The sequence below is a fragment of the Macrotis lagotis genome, chromosome X (assembly GCF_037893015.1).
Source record: "Macrotis lagotis isolate mMagLag1 chromosome X, bilby.v1.9.chrom.fasta, whole genome shotgun sequence".
In the NCBI taxonomy this organism is placed as follows: domain Eukaryota; kingdom Metazoa; phylum Chordata; class Mammalia; order Peramelemorphia; family Peramelidae; genus Macrotis; species Macrotis lagotis.
In genome coordinates this window covers 305782095-305800529 of record NC_133666.1, presented here as the reverse complement: position 1 = coordinate 305800529, position 18435 = coordinate 305782095, and the positions used below count along the sequence as shown (strand labels likewise).

General features: G+C 33.9%; 1 protein-coding gene across 7 annotated transcripts in view; it reads left to right on the top strand.

The window, feature by feature from the left end:
- Positions 1-18435, top strand: part of SKA1 (spindle and kinetochore associated complex subunit 1) — a 136641-nt gene that overhangs the window by 36280 nt on the left and 81926 nt on the right. The window contains exon 6 of one of the 7 annotated variants that reach the window (XM_074200369.1): positions 1459-1660. The exons of the other annotated variants lie outside the window; for them this stretch is intronic. Within the exon in view, the coding sequence (XP_074056470.1) occupies positions 1459-1481 (23 nt within the window). The 3' untranslated portion in view covers positions 1482-1660. Of the gene's footprint in view, positions 1-1458; positions 1661-18435 lie in introns of those variants that run through there. 7 annotated transcript variants of the gene reach the window in all.

The following is an 18435-nucleotide window of genomic DNA, read 5'->3' as shown; positions in this document are numbered from 1 at the left end:
CTTACAATCATGGCAAACTAGTTCAAAGGATACCTTTTATATATTTGAGATCTGATACAACTAGGTCACTTTATAATTTTTTTTCATTATTTCCCTTGAGATTCTTAACCTGTTGTTCCTCTGGATGAGTTTCATTTTTATTTTTCCTCGTTCTATGAAGTAATCTTTTGATGCTTTGATTCATATAGCATTGAACAAGTAAATTAATTTTGGTAGTATTGGCTTTTTTATTATATTGATTTAGACTAGGCTAATTCATTAGTAATTAGTATTTCTCCTATTATTTAGGTCTGCCTTTATTTCTATAGAGTGTTTTATGGTTGCAGTGGTGCAGTTCCTGTGTATGTCCTGGCAGACACAGTCCTAAATATTTTAAACATTTTATAGTTATTTTAAGTAGAATTTCTTTGCTATCTCTTCTTTCTGGATTTGTTGGTAATATACAGAAATGTTACAATATAGAAAAGCTACAATTTTAATGAAGTTATCACTTGTCTCAATTACGTTTTTAGTTGACTTTCTAGAGCAGTAGTGTCAAACTCAAATGGAAACAAGGTCATTAGCCAAACATAAGGATCTTTATGAGTTGCATTTAAGTTTAGAAAATCACATTTTTTTCCCCTAAATTAGAGGGAATAGTCCTTGAACTTTGTTCAGACTCCACGGCTCTTTATCTGGATACAGATGGTATTCTCCATTAAAAAAACAGATATCTTATTGTCTGATCTTATCTCATATACTTTTTGTTTCTTCCTTAAGGATATGATTTCTCTCTCATCACACTCAGCTTGAATCAATGTACAACATGGAAACAACATAAAGACTGACAGATTGCTTTCCATGGTGGGGGGGAGGAGTAAGATTGGGGAAAAATTGTAAAACTCAAGTAAAATCTTGAAAAAAAAAGAAAATCACATATTAACATTATCTAGTTTCTATTATATTTTTATTTATTTTGTTAAATATTTCCTAACTACATTTTAATCTGGTGTGGGCCTTGGAGAATGCTGTTATAGCTTTTCTCTATTCATGATCTTATTGAAAATACCTCTAATTTATACTTTTACAAATAATGGTGTGTTTAGGTTCTAGATAGATGCTCTTTAACATTTAATGAAAAGTTTGTTTATTTTTTTGGCATTTAAAAAGGTTTATATTGCTATATTTTGGCAAAAGTTATATTTTTGCCAAGTATTGGCAAATACTATTGATATAATTATATGCCTTTTTAAAAATTCAATTCATTTTTACAAAAGAATGTTTACTTAGAAAATATGGGGAGGACAGAAGTTACAAAAATAACCTTGAGACTGAGTGCACAGTCTCCTCTCTGCACACACAGTCCTTGGAGAGAGTAGGCTCAAACAAATAAAAAGGCAATGAGGCACACAGAGGACATGTGGAGCTGCTAAGTACCTTGCTTTTACTGGTTCTGATATTCTATTTCTTCTTTTGTAGAATCTCTATCAAGTAACCTATGAGCATAATATCCTGATGAACTATTTATGCCCTTGCACAGATGGGCTGGATCCTTCCAAGATGGGGTATATTGACTGATGTTGCAATCCAAGGCTGGGTTATGTCAAGGAGATCACTCAGCTGGGTATATGATCTCCCCATTACCCTGAGCTAATGTTGCTATTGACTTCAATGGTCTTTGCTAACAAATTTGGTGATTGAGAGGACTTCTAAAGGCTCTTCTGACCTTTCAGAGATGAAGAGGTCATAACTTGGTCAATTCTGACTCTGAACACTCATTCAGATAAGATTCAAGAATAAATATAAAAGAGATTAAAGAAATTGGGCACCATTGATTGATAGATTGGTGGTATCCACATGGGGACATAGTGCTTGCTGCTGCCCCTTCCCTAATCTGTTTACAGCATACTTCTATCAAGAAAGCTATCAGAGATAGAGATCTAGGAGCTGGGGATCACCTCTTTAAATTCCATAGAATTCAGCCTCAGTAACCAGTGAATTTACTTTTTTATTACAACTCTGAAGGAACCCCTGAATAATCATGGCTAATGGGAAACAGAAGATACCTGCTCATGTTTTGAAATAGGGGAATGACTCCTCCATAACATCTCCAACGTAATCCCCAAGATTGAGGTTGAAGAGGCATTAGATAAGCATGAACCTTATCATAGATCTAGAGTAAAAGGGATGTCAGAGACTCTCTAGTCCAACTCCCTCATAAAACTGAGTTACAAGGAAGTTAAGTGACTTACTCAAATTCTCACAAGCATAGGGGATAGGATTTGAATCCAGGAACTCTGACCAGTGCTCTTCCTATTATACCACAGAGGATTGTTGGTACAATGCTGTAAGCCCTGCTACCTATAAAGTGAGCACAATGGCTGAGACTAATCAGCATTATCCTTTACTGACCACCTTGGCAGGGTGGGTTCCCAAGTTAGCCTTCTTGTAGCTAGCATACTGCATATATATAACTAGGCTTAGATATAAATGTTTGACATGTATAGCTACTTTATGGGAGACCAGATCCTGATTAGAATAGCTATAAATAGATAAAATTCTTTTTTTTCTGCCTTTCCAAAGGAGAGAGTTTTCTTTGAAAGCCAACCCAAAGAAAACTTAAATACTTAGAAACCTGGATTGTATTCATTTGTTTCTGGGATATTTGGAAGGAATATTATACTGTGTAACATCTTTTAAGGGTTTAGAATGGTGTTTTTTGCCTATTACCCAACCTCAGCTTCTGGCAAAAATATTCTTCTGCATGGCCATAATTTAACTCAATTTAATAACCATTTAGTAAGCATTGAGGTGGTAAATATTGTAGGCTTTAATCCATGAATTTTAAGTTGGTGTTAGCATTATAACTAGAGGGGAGTCATGTGCATCTTCTCATTGTATACTTGAAACATAACAACTGGCATTTATTTATATTTTTAAGATTTGCAATCCATTTGGTAGATATTATCTCATTTTAGCTTCACAATAACCCTATAAGATAGGTGCTCTCATTGTTTCCATTTTACAGATGAGGAAACTGCAGCAGACAGTGATTAACTGACTTGCCCAGGTTCCCACAACTAGTAAGTCTGAGGTAGGATATCAGTTTAGATCTTCTTGACTTCAAGTTTAACATTCTTTTCATTACCCTATATAAATCATATGCTTCCTGTCTGGTATCTAGAATGATGGCCTTGAAGACAAATCAACAAGTATTTATTAAGTAAGCACTATGTGGTAGCACTAGAGTAAGTCCTGGGGATATAAAGAAAGGCAAAAACAGCACCTGCATTCATTGGAGCTCACAGTCTAATGGAGGAGACAGCAAGCAAACAACTGTGTATAGACAAGCTGTATGCAATATAGATAAGATAATCATATTGGCAGGAGGCTTTAGGATTAAGGGGGATCAGGAAAGGCCCCTTCTAAAAGGAGGGGGGAGTTTAACTGACCCTTGAAAGAAACCAAGGAGACCAGGAGTCAGAGATGATGAAGGAAAGAATTCTAGGCATAGGAAACAGCCAGTGAAAACTGAGTTAGGAGATAGACAGTCTTGTGGGAAGAACAGCAAATATTCTCATGATATAGAGTACTTGGAGCAAAGAATATTAAGACTGGAAATGTAGGAAGGGGTCAGGTTACAAAGAGTTTAAATAGCCAAACAAAGATTTTATATTTATGATACAACAGGTAATCCCTGGAGTTTACTGAATAGGAGTGTGACATGGTCAGACCTGGTTTTTAAGAACATCACTTTGATTACTGAGTGGATGACAAGCTAGAGTGGGAAGAGATTTTAGGCAGGAAGACCAACTATTGCAATCATCCAGGAAAAAAATGATAAGGGGCCTGCATAGAGTGGTGGAGATGCCAAAGAAGAGAAAGAGGAGGTTGTGAGACTGAATGACTGAGATGATGGTGGTGTCCTTAACAGTAATAGGAAAGTTGGGAAGAGGGAGTGGATTTGGGGGGGGGGGGGATAATTAGTTCAGTTTTGACATGTTGAGTTTAAGATATCTATGGGGCATCTAGTTCATGCAATGTAACTGGAAATGTTAGATTAGAGTTCATTGACTTCTTGAGCTATAAACATATTAGTATAATATGTTTCAATATAAAGGATGTGAGTCTCTTAATGTCTCTCAGGGAATTGCAAATTGTTCTTAATAGCTCAAGTAGTTTGCAACTTTTCTAGCAATGAATATGTCCTCCTTATTGTCCTCATCATTTTTTAAATCTTTTATCATCTTTGTCAGTTTGAAAGATGTTAATGAGACTTAAAATTTGTTTGCATTTGTATTTAAATCTTTTGTCAGTAGTGTCATAGTGAATTAGGGAGCTGTTGGCTAGTTCAAGAATATATGATTTCAAATTTCACCCCTGTCTCCTGTCTCTGTCTTTTGTGTGGGGGTCCTTCATGCCTTATATATTCTGCCTTCTTTATTCTACTTAAAATCACTTGTTTCCTATAATTATAAACTCAAAGTCTCCTTCTACACTAGCTCTTTTCCAAGACTTCTCAAATCTGCTACTGAAATAACTTTTAATATACTTTGAATTTTTTTTTAATATTTCTGTATATGTTGATTCCCTGATGGGAAATAAGCACCTTGAGGGAAGAAGTGATTTCATTCTGTCTTTATCCTCTGTGCCTGCACAGTAAACTCTTTTAATTTTTTACATTTTTTAAAAGAAATATTTTATTTATTTTGAGTTTTACAATTTTCTCCCTATTTTTGCTTTCCCCCCCCCACCCCCACCCCCCACAGAAGACAGTATGTTAGTCTTTACATTGTTTCCATGGTATACATTGATCTAAATTGAATGTGATGAGAGAAATCATATTCTTAAGGAAGAAAAATAAAGTATAAGAGATAGCAAAATTACATAATAGGATAATGGTTTTTCCCCCTAAATTGAAGGTAATAGTCTTTGGTCTTTGTTCCTATTCCACAGTTTTTTCTCTGGATACAGATGGTTTTCTCCATTGCAGATACCCCCCAAATTGTCCCTGATTGTTGCACTGATGGAATGAGAAAGTACATCAAGGTTGATCATCACCCCCATGTTGCTGTTAGGGTGTACAATGTTTTTCATAGTAAACTATATATTAATATATATATAATATAAACTATATATTAATATATATATTAATAAATGTTTCTTGATTAATTGATTTGTTAGAAACAAACACAAACTTCCATGCTCACTAATATATTTGATTATTTATCTGTACCTAATTTTTCATCTTACTACTTTTCCATGCTCAAAATTTTAATAAAATATAAATTTAATTCAAATACAAAAATCTCTTTGAGAGGCTTATTCATAATGAAAGTAGATTTGATTTAAATTGAGATTTTGTAAATACTTTTGTAATGCTGGGCCTTCTATGACTTTGGGAACTCTGACCCAAAGTTGTTTTTTTGCAACTTTTTTCATGTTCTTTATTGACTGGATTTCCCACTAATTCAATGTTCTCTTTTTATAGACCATACAAATCTGAAAACCAATAGGTAAAGCAATTAATATATAAAAGTTATATAAAGCACAAGAGTTAAGTAATAGATCCTTATCCTACAAACAAATGGTCATAATATCCTATGCCTTTTGAGTTGGTGGGAAAGCTACTTCTCAGGAAAAACTGTGAGTGAATGTTTTGGGGCACATGGGGTGAAGAAACTTATTTTTTATACTGCTCATCTGCATACTTTCAGGAGCTAACCTGGTGAGCTTCTATAGCCTTGACTCTGAGATGTCAATTTCCTTCAAGAGGCTAACATCCAGCCTTTCCTTTTATGAATGTTGCTGCAATGCCATTATTTCCTGACCAGTATATCATATTGCTCTAGTTTGGATCTCTGCTCTTAGCTTAGAAACACATCAGAATTTCCATTTTCATATACCCCTGTGCCCCCTAATCTTTTATTTCTATTCTTTTTTCCAAGTATTTTTCCCATCATTTTTCTTTCTTTTACAAATTTATACTTCCTAGCTCAAGCCCATATCCAAATGTAAATGTCCCAAGATGGTGGAATTTATTCTTATTTCTTCCAAGGCACCTCCCATTCCTAGGCTTTTTGGAAACTTGAAACTGGTTTGGAAAGCTATTATTAAAGGGAAACTTCCCCCTCTCAATATCTCTAAGAATACACAATCTCATAATGTGACTCTTTCCATCAATGATGATGATGACAACCAATTCACAGCATATCATCCTCTATGACTGTTATTCAAGATTTTCCTTGAATCCTTTCTAAAGGATCAAATCAATTCAATGGAAGCTTTCTTCTACATCATTTGACATTCTGTGGGTCCTAATGGGGCACCTGGGTTAACCATTCCTTGTCCCTTTCTCTCTGTTTTGGTAAACTGACCCATGTCCTTTTCTGGTCAAACATTTCTGGAATAATGTTCTTGCGAACATGTCATTATTAGTAGTATGTGCAGCTTAAATATAACCATCACTAAGTCAGTTATAATTATGTTTTCTGTGTGCTAGACACTTTGAAAAGTGCTGTAAAGAATCTGAAATAGTTTCTGCCCTCAAGAAATTCACATTCTATTGGAGGAAGTGATATGTAAATAATTAGATATGTACAAAATATATACAGAATAGATGGAAGATGGTCTCAGGGACAAAAGCCTTTTACAGGGGGCAGCTAACTGGTGCAGTGTATAGAGTACTGGCCCTGAAGTCAGGAGGACCTCAGTTCAAATTTGACCTCAGATACTTAATAATTACTGTGTGAATTTGGCCAAGTCACTTAACTCCATTGCCTTAAATAATTAAAAAAAAAACCCTTTTGCAGAAGACAGGGTTTGGGTTGAGGCTTGAAGGAAGCTATAGAAACTAGGAGGTAGAAGTGAGATATTGAAAACAGCTATTATAAGGGCAAAGAGATGGTGTAGCAGATTCTAGAGTTCAAAGAGAGAACTGGGTTTTAGGAGATTGAAGAGAGAGGAAAGAGACTGATTTTGAAACACTTTAAAAACAAAGAGGACTTTTTATTTTATCCTGGGAGCGATAGGAAGTCATTAGACTTTACTGACTCCAGTGTTAGTCCAATGTGACATTGGATTGTACTTTAGGAAAATCACTTTTGCAGTTTTGTGGATTGGAGAGAGGAGGAACTTGAGAAATAGAGATCAATTAGGAAGATTTTGTAATAGTCTACATAAGAAGTGATGTGGGCCTGAGATGGTCTGGTGACTGTATGAGTAAGAGAGAAAAGAACTTATATGCATATGATGGATGCTTTGGGGGTAGAAACAACAGGATTTGGTAACAAATTGACTATGTGGGGTGCATGAGTGTGAGGAGTAAAGTTTGGCATTGTGTTCTGAAAACTCTCAGTCCAGAGATATTCCAGGATAGAGAAGGTAACTAATGCTTATATCTACAGGTGATCAGAGGCCCTTCCTGGGTAAGATCCAGAATGTAGAATAGTAGAGCAGTAACCACAATTTTTCCAGAATAATACAGCCAGGGAAGCACTGAAAATTTACAGATCTACAGAACTACCTTTGAAAAATGCACCAAAGGGGGTGGCTAGATGATACAGTAGATAGAGCACTGGCCCTGGAGTCAGGAGTACCTGAGTTCAAATCTGGCCTCAGACACTTAATAATTACCTAGCTGTGTGGCCTTGGGCAAACCACTTAACCCCATTGCCTTGCAAAAAAAAGAAAAAAAGAAAAAAGAAAAGAAAAGAAAAGAAAAGAAAAGAAAAGAAAAGAAAAGAAAAGAAAAAAGAAAAGAAAAGAAAAATGCACCATGAAAAAGTCTGAAGCTTGGGTCAGGGTGTTCCTCCAAGTGAGCAGAGCCCAAATTTAATATAAAGTCAAAATAAAAAAAAAATAGGCTGGGAAAATGAGAAAATAATGAAAAAAAGAATCAGATTATAAAAATCTCCTACATCAAGATACAAATTAAGAAGAAAAGAAAAATGAAAACAGTTGCAAGCAAGGCCTCCAAGAAAAATGCAAACTGGATGAAAGCTCAACAAGAATTTCTGGAAGAGTTTAAAAACATGAATGGATAATGAAATGAGAGACCAAAAAGTTATAAAAAGAGAATTAATAGCTTGATAAAAGAAGCACATAAAACATTGGAGAAAATATCTTACATAACAGAATAGTCTAAATGTAAAAAAAAAGTTTCAAAATTCATTGAAGAAAACTGTTTAAAAAACAGAATTGGCTAAATGGAAAAAAGAGGTACAAAATGTCTATGAAGAAAACTATTCCTTAAAAACTAGAATTTGTCAAGCTGAAACTAATGACTCCATGAAACAGAAATAATTAAACAAAGCCAAAAGAATGAAAATATGGAAGAAAATGTGAAATATCTCATCAGAAAAGTAAATGATCTGGAAAATAGATCAAAGAGAGATAATTTAAGAATTATTTGGTCTACCTGAAAACTATATTAAAAAAAAACTTAGACATTATAATGATAAAGAAAAACTTTCCCATAATTTTAGGTCCAGAGGGTAAAATAGAAATTGAAACTATTCACCAATTATCTTCAAAAAGAGTTCCCACTTGGAGTCAAATTCCAGAGCTTCCAGATCAAGAAGCAAATATTTCAAGCAACAAAGAAAGAAACTTCTCAAATATCAAGCAGCTATAATCAAGATTACAGAAGATTTCACAACTTCCATGTCAAGGGAGTGGGGTACTTGGAATGTTGTTTTGTAAAGCAAAAGAGTTAAAATTCCATTCCAAAAATAACTTACCCAGCAAAACTGAATATAATCTTTTGGGAAGAAATTGGATATTTAATGAAACAGATAATTTAAGCATTCCTTATGAAAAGACCAGAGCAGAATAGAAAATCTGTCATTCAAACACATGACTCAAAAGAAGTGTAAAAAGCTAAACATGAAAGAGAAATCATAAGGGGCTTGTAAGATTAAACTATGTACTTTCCTATATGGGAATATGATACATGTAATTCCTGAGGACTTTATCATTATTAGGACAGAAGTCTACATAGACAGAGGACATGAATGTCAGTTAATATTGGGATGCTTTAAAAAAAATAAAATGGTGAGAAATAGAAATGCATTAGGAAAAGGGAAAGGGAGAGGAAAAATGGGTAGTCTCATGTAAAAGAGAAATGCAGGGAAGAGTTTTTTCAGTGGAGATGGAAATGGAGTGATTGTGGCAGATGATACTTGAAATTCATTCTCCTCAGAATTGGTTCAAAGAGGGAATCCTATGAAAGGATTTGAACAGGAAGTTTTTGGAAAGAGAAAGCAATGTCCTATGAAAATGTATGGTCTGAATCATGGATTAGTGAAATGCAAACTATAAGAACTTTGAGAAACCATCTTACACCTAGCAAATTGTCTAAAATGATAGTAAGGGAAAATGACAAATGTTGGGGGAATATAGAAAAATTAGGACACTAATATACTGTTGGTGGAACTGATATAACCTTTTTGGAGAGTAATCTGGAATTATGCCTGAAGAGTTACAAAATTGTGTATACCTTTAATCTCTTAGATCTGCTTCCCAAAGTGATCCAGGGAAAAAGGAAAAGAACCTATATGTTTAAAATATTGATCACAGCTCTCTTTGTGGTGGCAAGGATTTGGAAATTGAGGGGATGCTTTTCAATTGGGGAATGTTAAATAAGTTTTGGTATATGATTGTAGTAGAATATTCTGTGCTATAAGGAATAATCAGTAGTCTTCATTATTTTAATCTTCATTATTTCAGGTAAGTCTTTCCATGTTTTTGACTTTAAAAAAGACATGGAAAGACTTGCATGAAATAATGAAGACTAAAATGAGCAGAATGAAGAGGTCATATATAGTAACAGCAGTATTGTTTGAAGAGTAACTATGAATGACTAAACTATTTTGAGTAATATGAATATTCAAATCAACTACAAAAGATCTATGAAAATACAGCCGCCTCCAGGGAACTCATATATGTAAATATATACTGTATGGTTTTGTGTGTGTGTGTGTGTATGTGTGTGTGTGTGTGTGCAATGTTGACCCTCTCTAGCAGGGTTGGGAGGATAGGACTAAAAATGTTAACAAAAATAAATAAAATAAGTGTAGCTAAGAAAAATTATCCCAATGATATTTAAGTACAAAAATGGAATAAGGATAAAAAGTAGAAGAAAATAGAAAGATCTATAAATATTATTATGATAAATTGTTCATTATCAAGAACAAAGGAGCCATCATTCTTGCCATAACATTCTGAGTTATGCATATAACTATGAGTGCCATTATTCTCCACCCTGGAAAAATAAATTAATCACTATAATTTGCTAAAGAATACATATATAAATATCCATTTATAGAAAAATATACTAAAAATAAACCAATTAGCATTTACTCTTTACTATGTGTCAAGCAAATAATAAATAAGCCCTTGTTGGGGGAGGGGAGAGGAAAGAATATCTATACACTCAGCTGAGTATAAAGATTTATCTTACTCAATAGGGAAATAGGGGAGAAGGGAACAGTAAAAAAGCAGTGAGGTGACATATTAAGGGAGGCAGTGGTCAAACCAAAATAAACTCTAAAGGAGGGACTTTAGAGAGAAAGATAAACAGAAGAAAATAGAGTAGAGAGAAATATGCTGTTAATCAGCATAACTGAATAATAATGAGATAAACTCGTCCATAAAATGGAAGTGGATAGCAGAATAGATCAAAAACTAAAATCCAAATAATATATTGTTTAACAAAAATACATTTGAAACAGAGACACACTTGGAGCTAAGATAAGGAAGGGGCTGTAGCAATATCTATTATCCTTCAGCTGAGGTTAAAAAAAAAAAGACTGGGGTATTAATCATGGTCTGAGACAAAGCCAAAGCAAAAATAGACCTAATTAAAACAGATTATTGGGTAAACTATTTTGCTTAAAAAAGTACCATTTCCAATGAAGTAATATTAATATTAAGCACATATACACCAAATGGCTGAGTACAAATTGAAGTATAATTTTATTCACTTTTCTTATTTTTCTTGTTTTTAAAATTTTTCTACATGGCTAAAACAGAAATATGTTTTGCATTATTTCACATGTATGATTCTTAATAGTGTTTGCCTTTTCAATGATTGTGAGAGGAGCTAGAGGGAAATGGAGAATTTAGAACTCAAAAAAATTCTTAAAATGAATGTTAAAAATAAATGAATAATAAAATTTTGAAAAATTTCTTGACTTTTGTTTCAGATACCATTGAAATTACTGAATAATTTACCAACTATAATCCAGCCTACTCTTTTTCTTCAGTTCAATTCTGAACCTAGCTCATTGTTCATCTATAACATCTATACGCAAGAGATGAACTAACAAAAGTTTTACAAAATGTATTTTCATAACTATGGAAGACTTTTGTGATCTTTTAAATTTTTTATTTAGAACTTGTGAGCCTTCTAATATAATTTTTCAGAAATAAAATTATAATTTTTTAATTCTATACACTTTAAAATATGAAATGATTGTAAGTGTATATAATCTTTGAATAATCCATCGAATAAGCCCATTTAATTATATTGAAAATTACCATGAGAATAATCCTTTCCCTCAGGTTAGTATCTACCAATCCAGAAAAGCTATATCGAGTAAAACACTAAAAAGTTTTGTTTTTGCAACTGTATGAAGTGTGGAAAGTTGTAAAAGGGGAAAGAACATTGTGGAGTTTTGTTGTTGCTATTTTAAAGTGGATGGAGTTTTCATTTTAGATTTTTAAAATTACTTCGCCATTGGTTTATAGATTCATTTCCTGGGGTCGCATACATCTTGAATAAATATAATTAAAAGTTATGGATATTAGATTCACATAATTATAAACATGATGTATCATTAAAAGTTCTTTCATTATATAATATGAAGGATAATTGAAAGAAAATTGCTTTTCAAAATTTGTAATCTAATTCTGTAGTTATTTAATATACTTTATGGGCAATTGTGACTCAGGAATACACCAAGTCTTTGTTATTTAAGCATTTTGTAGTTTTGTAGTTTAAACACACACACACACACACACACACTCAGAGCAAGCCATCATAAATTATGCTTTAAAATATGTAATTTTAAGAAATAATTGAAATAACCATGATTGGGGCTGATGCTTTGCCTTATATTTTTATTTCATAATGGCATTTTCATAAAAATATTCATTTTTATTATGACTCCAAATATTTCACTCTGGGTGGGAATGACTCCTTAGATTAGAGGATTTGGGCTGTATACTTAAATAGTTTAATTTAACATATTCTCCTTTAAGAAACTAATGATTTTTAATAAGTTTTTCAAATGAAATTATACTCCAAAATTCTTTTCCTGTTCTGAAAAGAGTTTTTCAGGCTTCTCTTTTTTGTCTTAAACTCTTTAAGGTTATTTATTCCTTAGTGTAAAATCATAAATTTAGGGAAGAAAGTTACCTTAGAGAGTCTCTAGTTCACACCATTTTTTTAAACCAATGATGAAAATGAGGATCAGAGAACAGAAGGGACTTACCCATGGCCATATGAACCATCAAGTGACAAATCTTGAATTCTAAATTCAGATTTCCAGCTAGTGTACCAATTGAGGATTTAGCTCTTTGCTATTTGCACTGTTATTAAGATATTTTGGCTAATTATTATTTTTTAATTTTTTAGGTTTTTGCAAGGCAAATGAGGTTAAGTGGCTTGCCCAAGGCCACACAGCTAGGTAATTATTAAATGTCTGAGACCGGATTTGAACCCAGGTACTCCTGACTCCAGGGTCGGTGCTTTATCCACTGTGCCACCTAGCCGCCCCCTAATGAATTATTGATACACAAAAACATGTTTTAATGCATACTTGATGTAGAAATTTTTTAGAATTTTGGGGCAAAACAGCAGAATGTTATTATTTTCTCTGAAATTGTAAATTTTATTTTCAGTTTTCTTCAACCCTGAAGAGCTAAATATTGTATTAAAAAATAACTAACAATATCATGGCAAGTCAGTAAGTAAGAAGGTCAATATCAGTTCTCTGCTTTGAAAATTTATAATAGTTGGACAGTATAATGAATATTTATTTCATTATATGAATATTTATAGCAAATTGTGGTTAAAAATGTGAAGTATATTGACCAAAGAATCAAGAGATCCAGCTTTTAGTCGGGGCTTGAAGCCTCTCTTGAACTTATTTTACACATCAGTAAAATGAAGGTTAATGTTCAAGATGAGATCTCCAATTGCATGGCTGGCTGTATCAGCTGAATATGTTCTTGACCACTAGCATGTTAAGAAACCATACCTTCCCTTTAATTGTATATTTTCAATTTTCACTTCCAGAATCTTGATTCTCCTCTACAGGCCCAGCCTTTATCTTACAGTCTAAAAAGCATAGACTAGACAGATGCCTACTTGATATGATTTACAGGATAGAAGATTTTCTTCTATTACTTTATCAAGCAGCAAAAGGTTATTGAATGCTTATGATGAGAGTTGCGAGTGTATCTAAAAAGCTCTTGTCAGTGTATAAATACTACTTGGCTCTCCAGCACGTATATTGTGAAGAACTATTAACACTTTAATAAAGCTGGCTTATTAAGTTAGCATGGAAAAGAATATGGAGCAAAAGATATAAATTTTGATTTTTTTGTGGAGGAAGTAGTGAATGGTGAAAAGTGAACACAATTTCCATCTTTTTGATGAAAACAACTGACGTTTATATTGTACTTAAATTTTTAAGTCTTGGATTAGTTTTTCCACTATTGTTTCTGTCACTCATGAATCATTTCCATTTTGTTGATATAAACCCAGTGAATGTAATCTAATTTATTATTAGCTAAATAAAAAATAGTAATCAATAAATATCTATTAGATGACAATGTTGTCTAAAAACAAATATAAATTGTAACAAATATAAATCTCCCACCATATCAATAGTCATAGGATGGCATAGATATCCTAAAAGGAGAAGAAAATTCCCATGCTTTTATGAAACTATAATATGTCTCCTTGTAACTGGCCAGGTTCTTTGAATACTTGTCGATTTTGGACTGGCCATCATCCCAGTGATTTGGATTGTTTTCCTTTGTGCAAGGAGTTCATGGAAGAGCTTTCCTTACTAATCCTTCAGACCCCCATCTTAATAATGATGAATGAGACATCTTGAGACAGGTCTGTGCACTGTCAGTTCTTATTGGGTTCTGTCAATAATTGTATGGTTCTTTGTCTCACTTCAATAATTATGCCCTTCTCCAAAATCTCACTTGGGGACCAGGTTTTAAGTGGGCTCCCATGCATGTATACTCATCACCCTAGAGAGCTAGTATATATGTGTTAACTTAAATGTGTTATTTCCTAAGACCAAATTATGGAGGTTGGCACATGTTAGCTTAACTCTCTTTGTTTTACTTAAGACCAAACTCTTTAAGGTTGATAGTGACTACTATGATCAGGAAAATAAATCTGGAAGCAAATCACCAAAACAATTAGATACCAAATATTATTAATCATACACTCCCTTAGAGGGGCCCATATTGGAAGCATTTGAAGCTCAATCAGAGTCTGCACTTCACCAGTATAGTTTTTGAGAATCCAAAGATATGCTCCTACATCAAGGGCTCTTATTGGTGTCTATGGATAGATTTCTAGGGGCCTGAGTTTGTTTTGGGAAAAAATTACATCTTTATTTTCTCAAACATTTGTTTTTCTTTGTAGTCTTCTGTATTTTATTTAAAACCATTAGTTGCCAATGCATACTGTTTGATCCACTAATACCACTAGATCTATGTTGAAGGGGAAATATTAAGGGAAATATTATCTGTGCTCACCTTGCTTTCTGACCAAAAAGTGTAAGGCATGAACTTTAATCCACAGGTTACAAATAAATTCACAGAGTTCTTGAAGGAGGCAGGAAAGTAAAGAAAGGCTAGAAAGACAGCTGTACTGCAAGGCATTTCTGAAGGAAATTGGGGAGATGTCAGAGATATAGTCCTTTGGGAGTTGGAGGAAAGGGTTGAGGTTAGATTTACCTCAGTGGATTTACATCTCAGAAGGGGTTGAGGTGCTAGATAACAACTCTTTTGTTACCTTTCTAGCATGTACCACAGAGTCTGCTTTCCTCAATAACGTGTACGCTTGACACTAGTCACATTCAATGTTAGCCACTCCTTAGCTTCTCCCCCAACTCCTCCCAACACAAACAGCATGGTAGGCTTCTTTATAACCTTTGTCCTTTATGCGCTTACCATCCCACTGCAGAAATGCCTTGCAGTACAGCTGTCTTTCTAGCCTTTCTTTACTTTCCTGCCTCCTTCAAGAACTCTGTGAATTTATTTATAACCTGTGGATTAAAGTTCATGCCTTACACTTTTTGGTCAGAAAACAAGGTGAATTCTTCATGAATTGAATCTGAAGTCTGTGCAAGCCACAGCAATGCCGACATCTTAGTCATCTATCATCATTCTGCATCCCAAAAAGATTATAAAAAGGAAAACATCCACATGAACAAGGATTTTTTTGTGAAGGCAAAAAATTGGACATTGAGAGGATGCTCATCAATTGGGAAATTGCCTAAGCAAGTTGTAGTATAAGATTATAATGAAATATTATTATTCTATAAGAAATGATGAGCAGGCAGATTCCAAAAAAACCTGAACCTATATGAACTGATGCTGAGTGAACTGAGCAAAACCAGAACATTGTACACTTTAACAGTAATATTGTGTGATGACCAACTATGATAGACTTAGCTCTTCTCAGCAAAACAGCAAAGACAATTCTAAAAGACTCGTGATGGAAAATGTCATCCACACCCAGAGAAAGAACTATGGAATCTGTATGCAGATCAAAGCATATTAGTTTCACCTTTTTACATTTTTGCTTTGCTTTTTCCTTCTTGTAGTTTTTTTATTTTTGTTTTTATTCTTTCACAGTGACCAATATAGAAATATGAATAATATGATTATACATATATAATTTATATCAGATTATTTGCTAGACTGAGGAGAAGGAAGGGTGGGAGGGAGAAAACTTTTAAAAATTCACAATGGAAATTGGAATTGGAAGAATATTTTTGAAAATTAAAATAATCAAGGTAAAATAGCCTTTATTTATGGGGGGTCTGGTTCTCTAGCTGGGCCCCCCTCCATTCATTCCTGCAAAGTCAGCAAACTCAGAGAAATATTAAGAAATGTGTATGTTAACCTTAACCCATTAGTTTGAGAAGGGGTACATAAGTTTCACTAGATTCCCCAAAGAGTCTATGACAGAAATTGTGAGACTTCCCTGTTCTACATCATGATATAATCTCAGAGTAAGACTGGTGCAGGGAATACTTATTTTCTCAAATTAAAAACTAAGGGTATTTGTGATTTATCTTTATTTACCAACATTAAGTGCTAAAACAACTTATAAATAAAAAAGATGTAAGACCAAATTTATAAATGAGTATACTAATTATCTTGACTTGCTTGAGTTTCCCAATTATCCAGGTAACTGAGAAGAGCTTTGTAAGGACTTATAGCCGAGGAAATATGAGGCAGAGAAAAATGTTCTATTCTCATCATGATAAATAGTTAACGTATTTCTTTCTGTTCTGACTTTACATTAACACTGATTCCCATCCCATTGTTCAAAGCTATTTTACAGAAACTCCTTGCAGTCCACTCATATACACCCATACTCCCATCCTATTGTCTATCTCACAGAAACTACTTGAAGATACTAGGTTGGCCTCTCAGGATATGTTAAGTCTATGTGTTACTGATTCTTTAATCCTTCCCTAACTCTTCCTTTACCCTGTTCCCAGTCCTGCTCCCTAATATAAACCTTGGTCTTTTCCCCTTTTAGCTGCTTCTTATCAGTCCAGTTACAATACTCTTGCAATTGTCTTTCTCTTTTTATCCTATTCTCTCTTTGTGCTGCTTATACCCTGTTGGCTTCTGCTGAGCAACCCAGTTTTGATCACCTTGCAACTGTCCTTAATTTTCTCTCTCTTTCTTCTGTTTATCCTCTATGGAATAGCCCAATTGCAACAACTTAGCAACTGCCTTTACTTACTATCTCTCTCTTCTAACTAAGAAACCTAGCCCATATTACTACTGAATTTCTTTACTTGTTTATCCACCAGTAATACATATATAAACTTTTTTCCTTTTAAAAACCTCTGGGTCAAGAATCAGTCTTTTAAGTGAATTTGTTCACATTCTAAAGCACTAAACTACACCACCCTAAAACAGTTCAGAGTGACTCTAAGGTATAGAGTGGCTTAACATATCAATAATCCTTTGTGATGACTGAGGGTAAACTCAACTGAACATGTAGAAAGTCAACAACTCTGAAGTCAATTGAGCTCATATCAACCTTGAAGCCAACCCTGAGTTATTGGAGGCTTATGGACCTTCAAGAAACATCCTTATCTTCAAACATTCCCCTAAATGTCAGCTATGGTGTTCTTGGGCACATTCTGTTTTATGTTTTTTTTTTGAGACATTCTTTTTTCTTATTGTTTGTGCTCAAGCCTTGAACTTCCAGTCCTACTTATCACCAGTAAGTGCTCTCTGATTTGTGTATCAAAGGACCATATCTCTGACACCTCAAATTCCTCACTCCACTGTTTCCTGGATTTTCTTCTCCCCTTGGGAGTCATTCTCCAATTGATAAATAGCCAAAGTTATGAAAAGACAGTTTTCAGATAAAAAATCAAATCTATCGATAGTCTTATGAAAAAATGCTCTAAATCACTACTGATTAGAGAAATGCAAATTAAAACAACTCTGAGGTACCACCTCATACCTATCAGATTGGTTAATATGACAAAAAAAGGAAAATGTTGGATGTTGGAGGGATATGTGGAAGAATTGGAACACTAATATATTATTGGTGGAATTGTGAAATGATCCAACTATTTTGGAAAACAATTTGGAACCATGCCAAAAGAGTTATAAAACTATGCATAATGCAATCTGTTTAATGTAGCTTTTCATCCACTTTGTCTTTCTTCTGAAGATGAATTGTCTTTTACTTTTGAATAAGCATGAATTTTACTATGAAGGCATAGCAGAGATTCCAGGTTCGATGGAATGAGCACAGAATCGTTCATGATAAGGACATCAATAGAACCTCTATATCTATTGTGGATCCTTCTTCTATTTGGACTCTGCCCTTCATATTTTCCATGTCTGCAGGTTAGCATAAACTTCCCTGGTTTCTGCCCTAGTTATAATATTCAGCAGATGGTTGAACAATATCATCTCAATGGTTGCATCTGTCATTGTATTTTTTTTCTTTGTTTGCAAGGCAATGAGTTTAAGGTCACACAGCTAATGCCTAAGATAACACAGCTAAGCAAGTATTAAGTCCTCCTGACTCCAGGGCTGGTGCTCTATTCACTGTGCCACCTAGCTGTACCCCTATCATTAAATCTTAATGTATACATGAAAGGCATGTTGTTTGAGGAGAACCTTTAAGAATACATTGTGTTCTCCAAAGTCAAA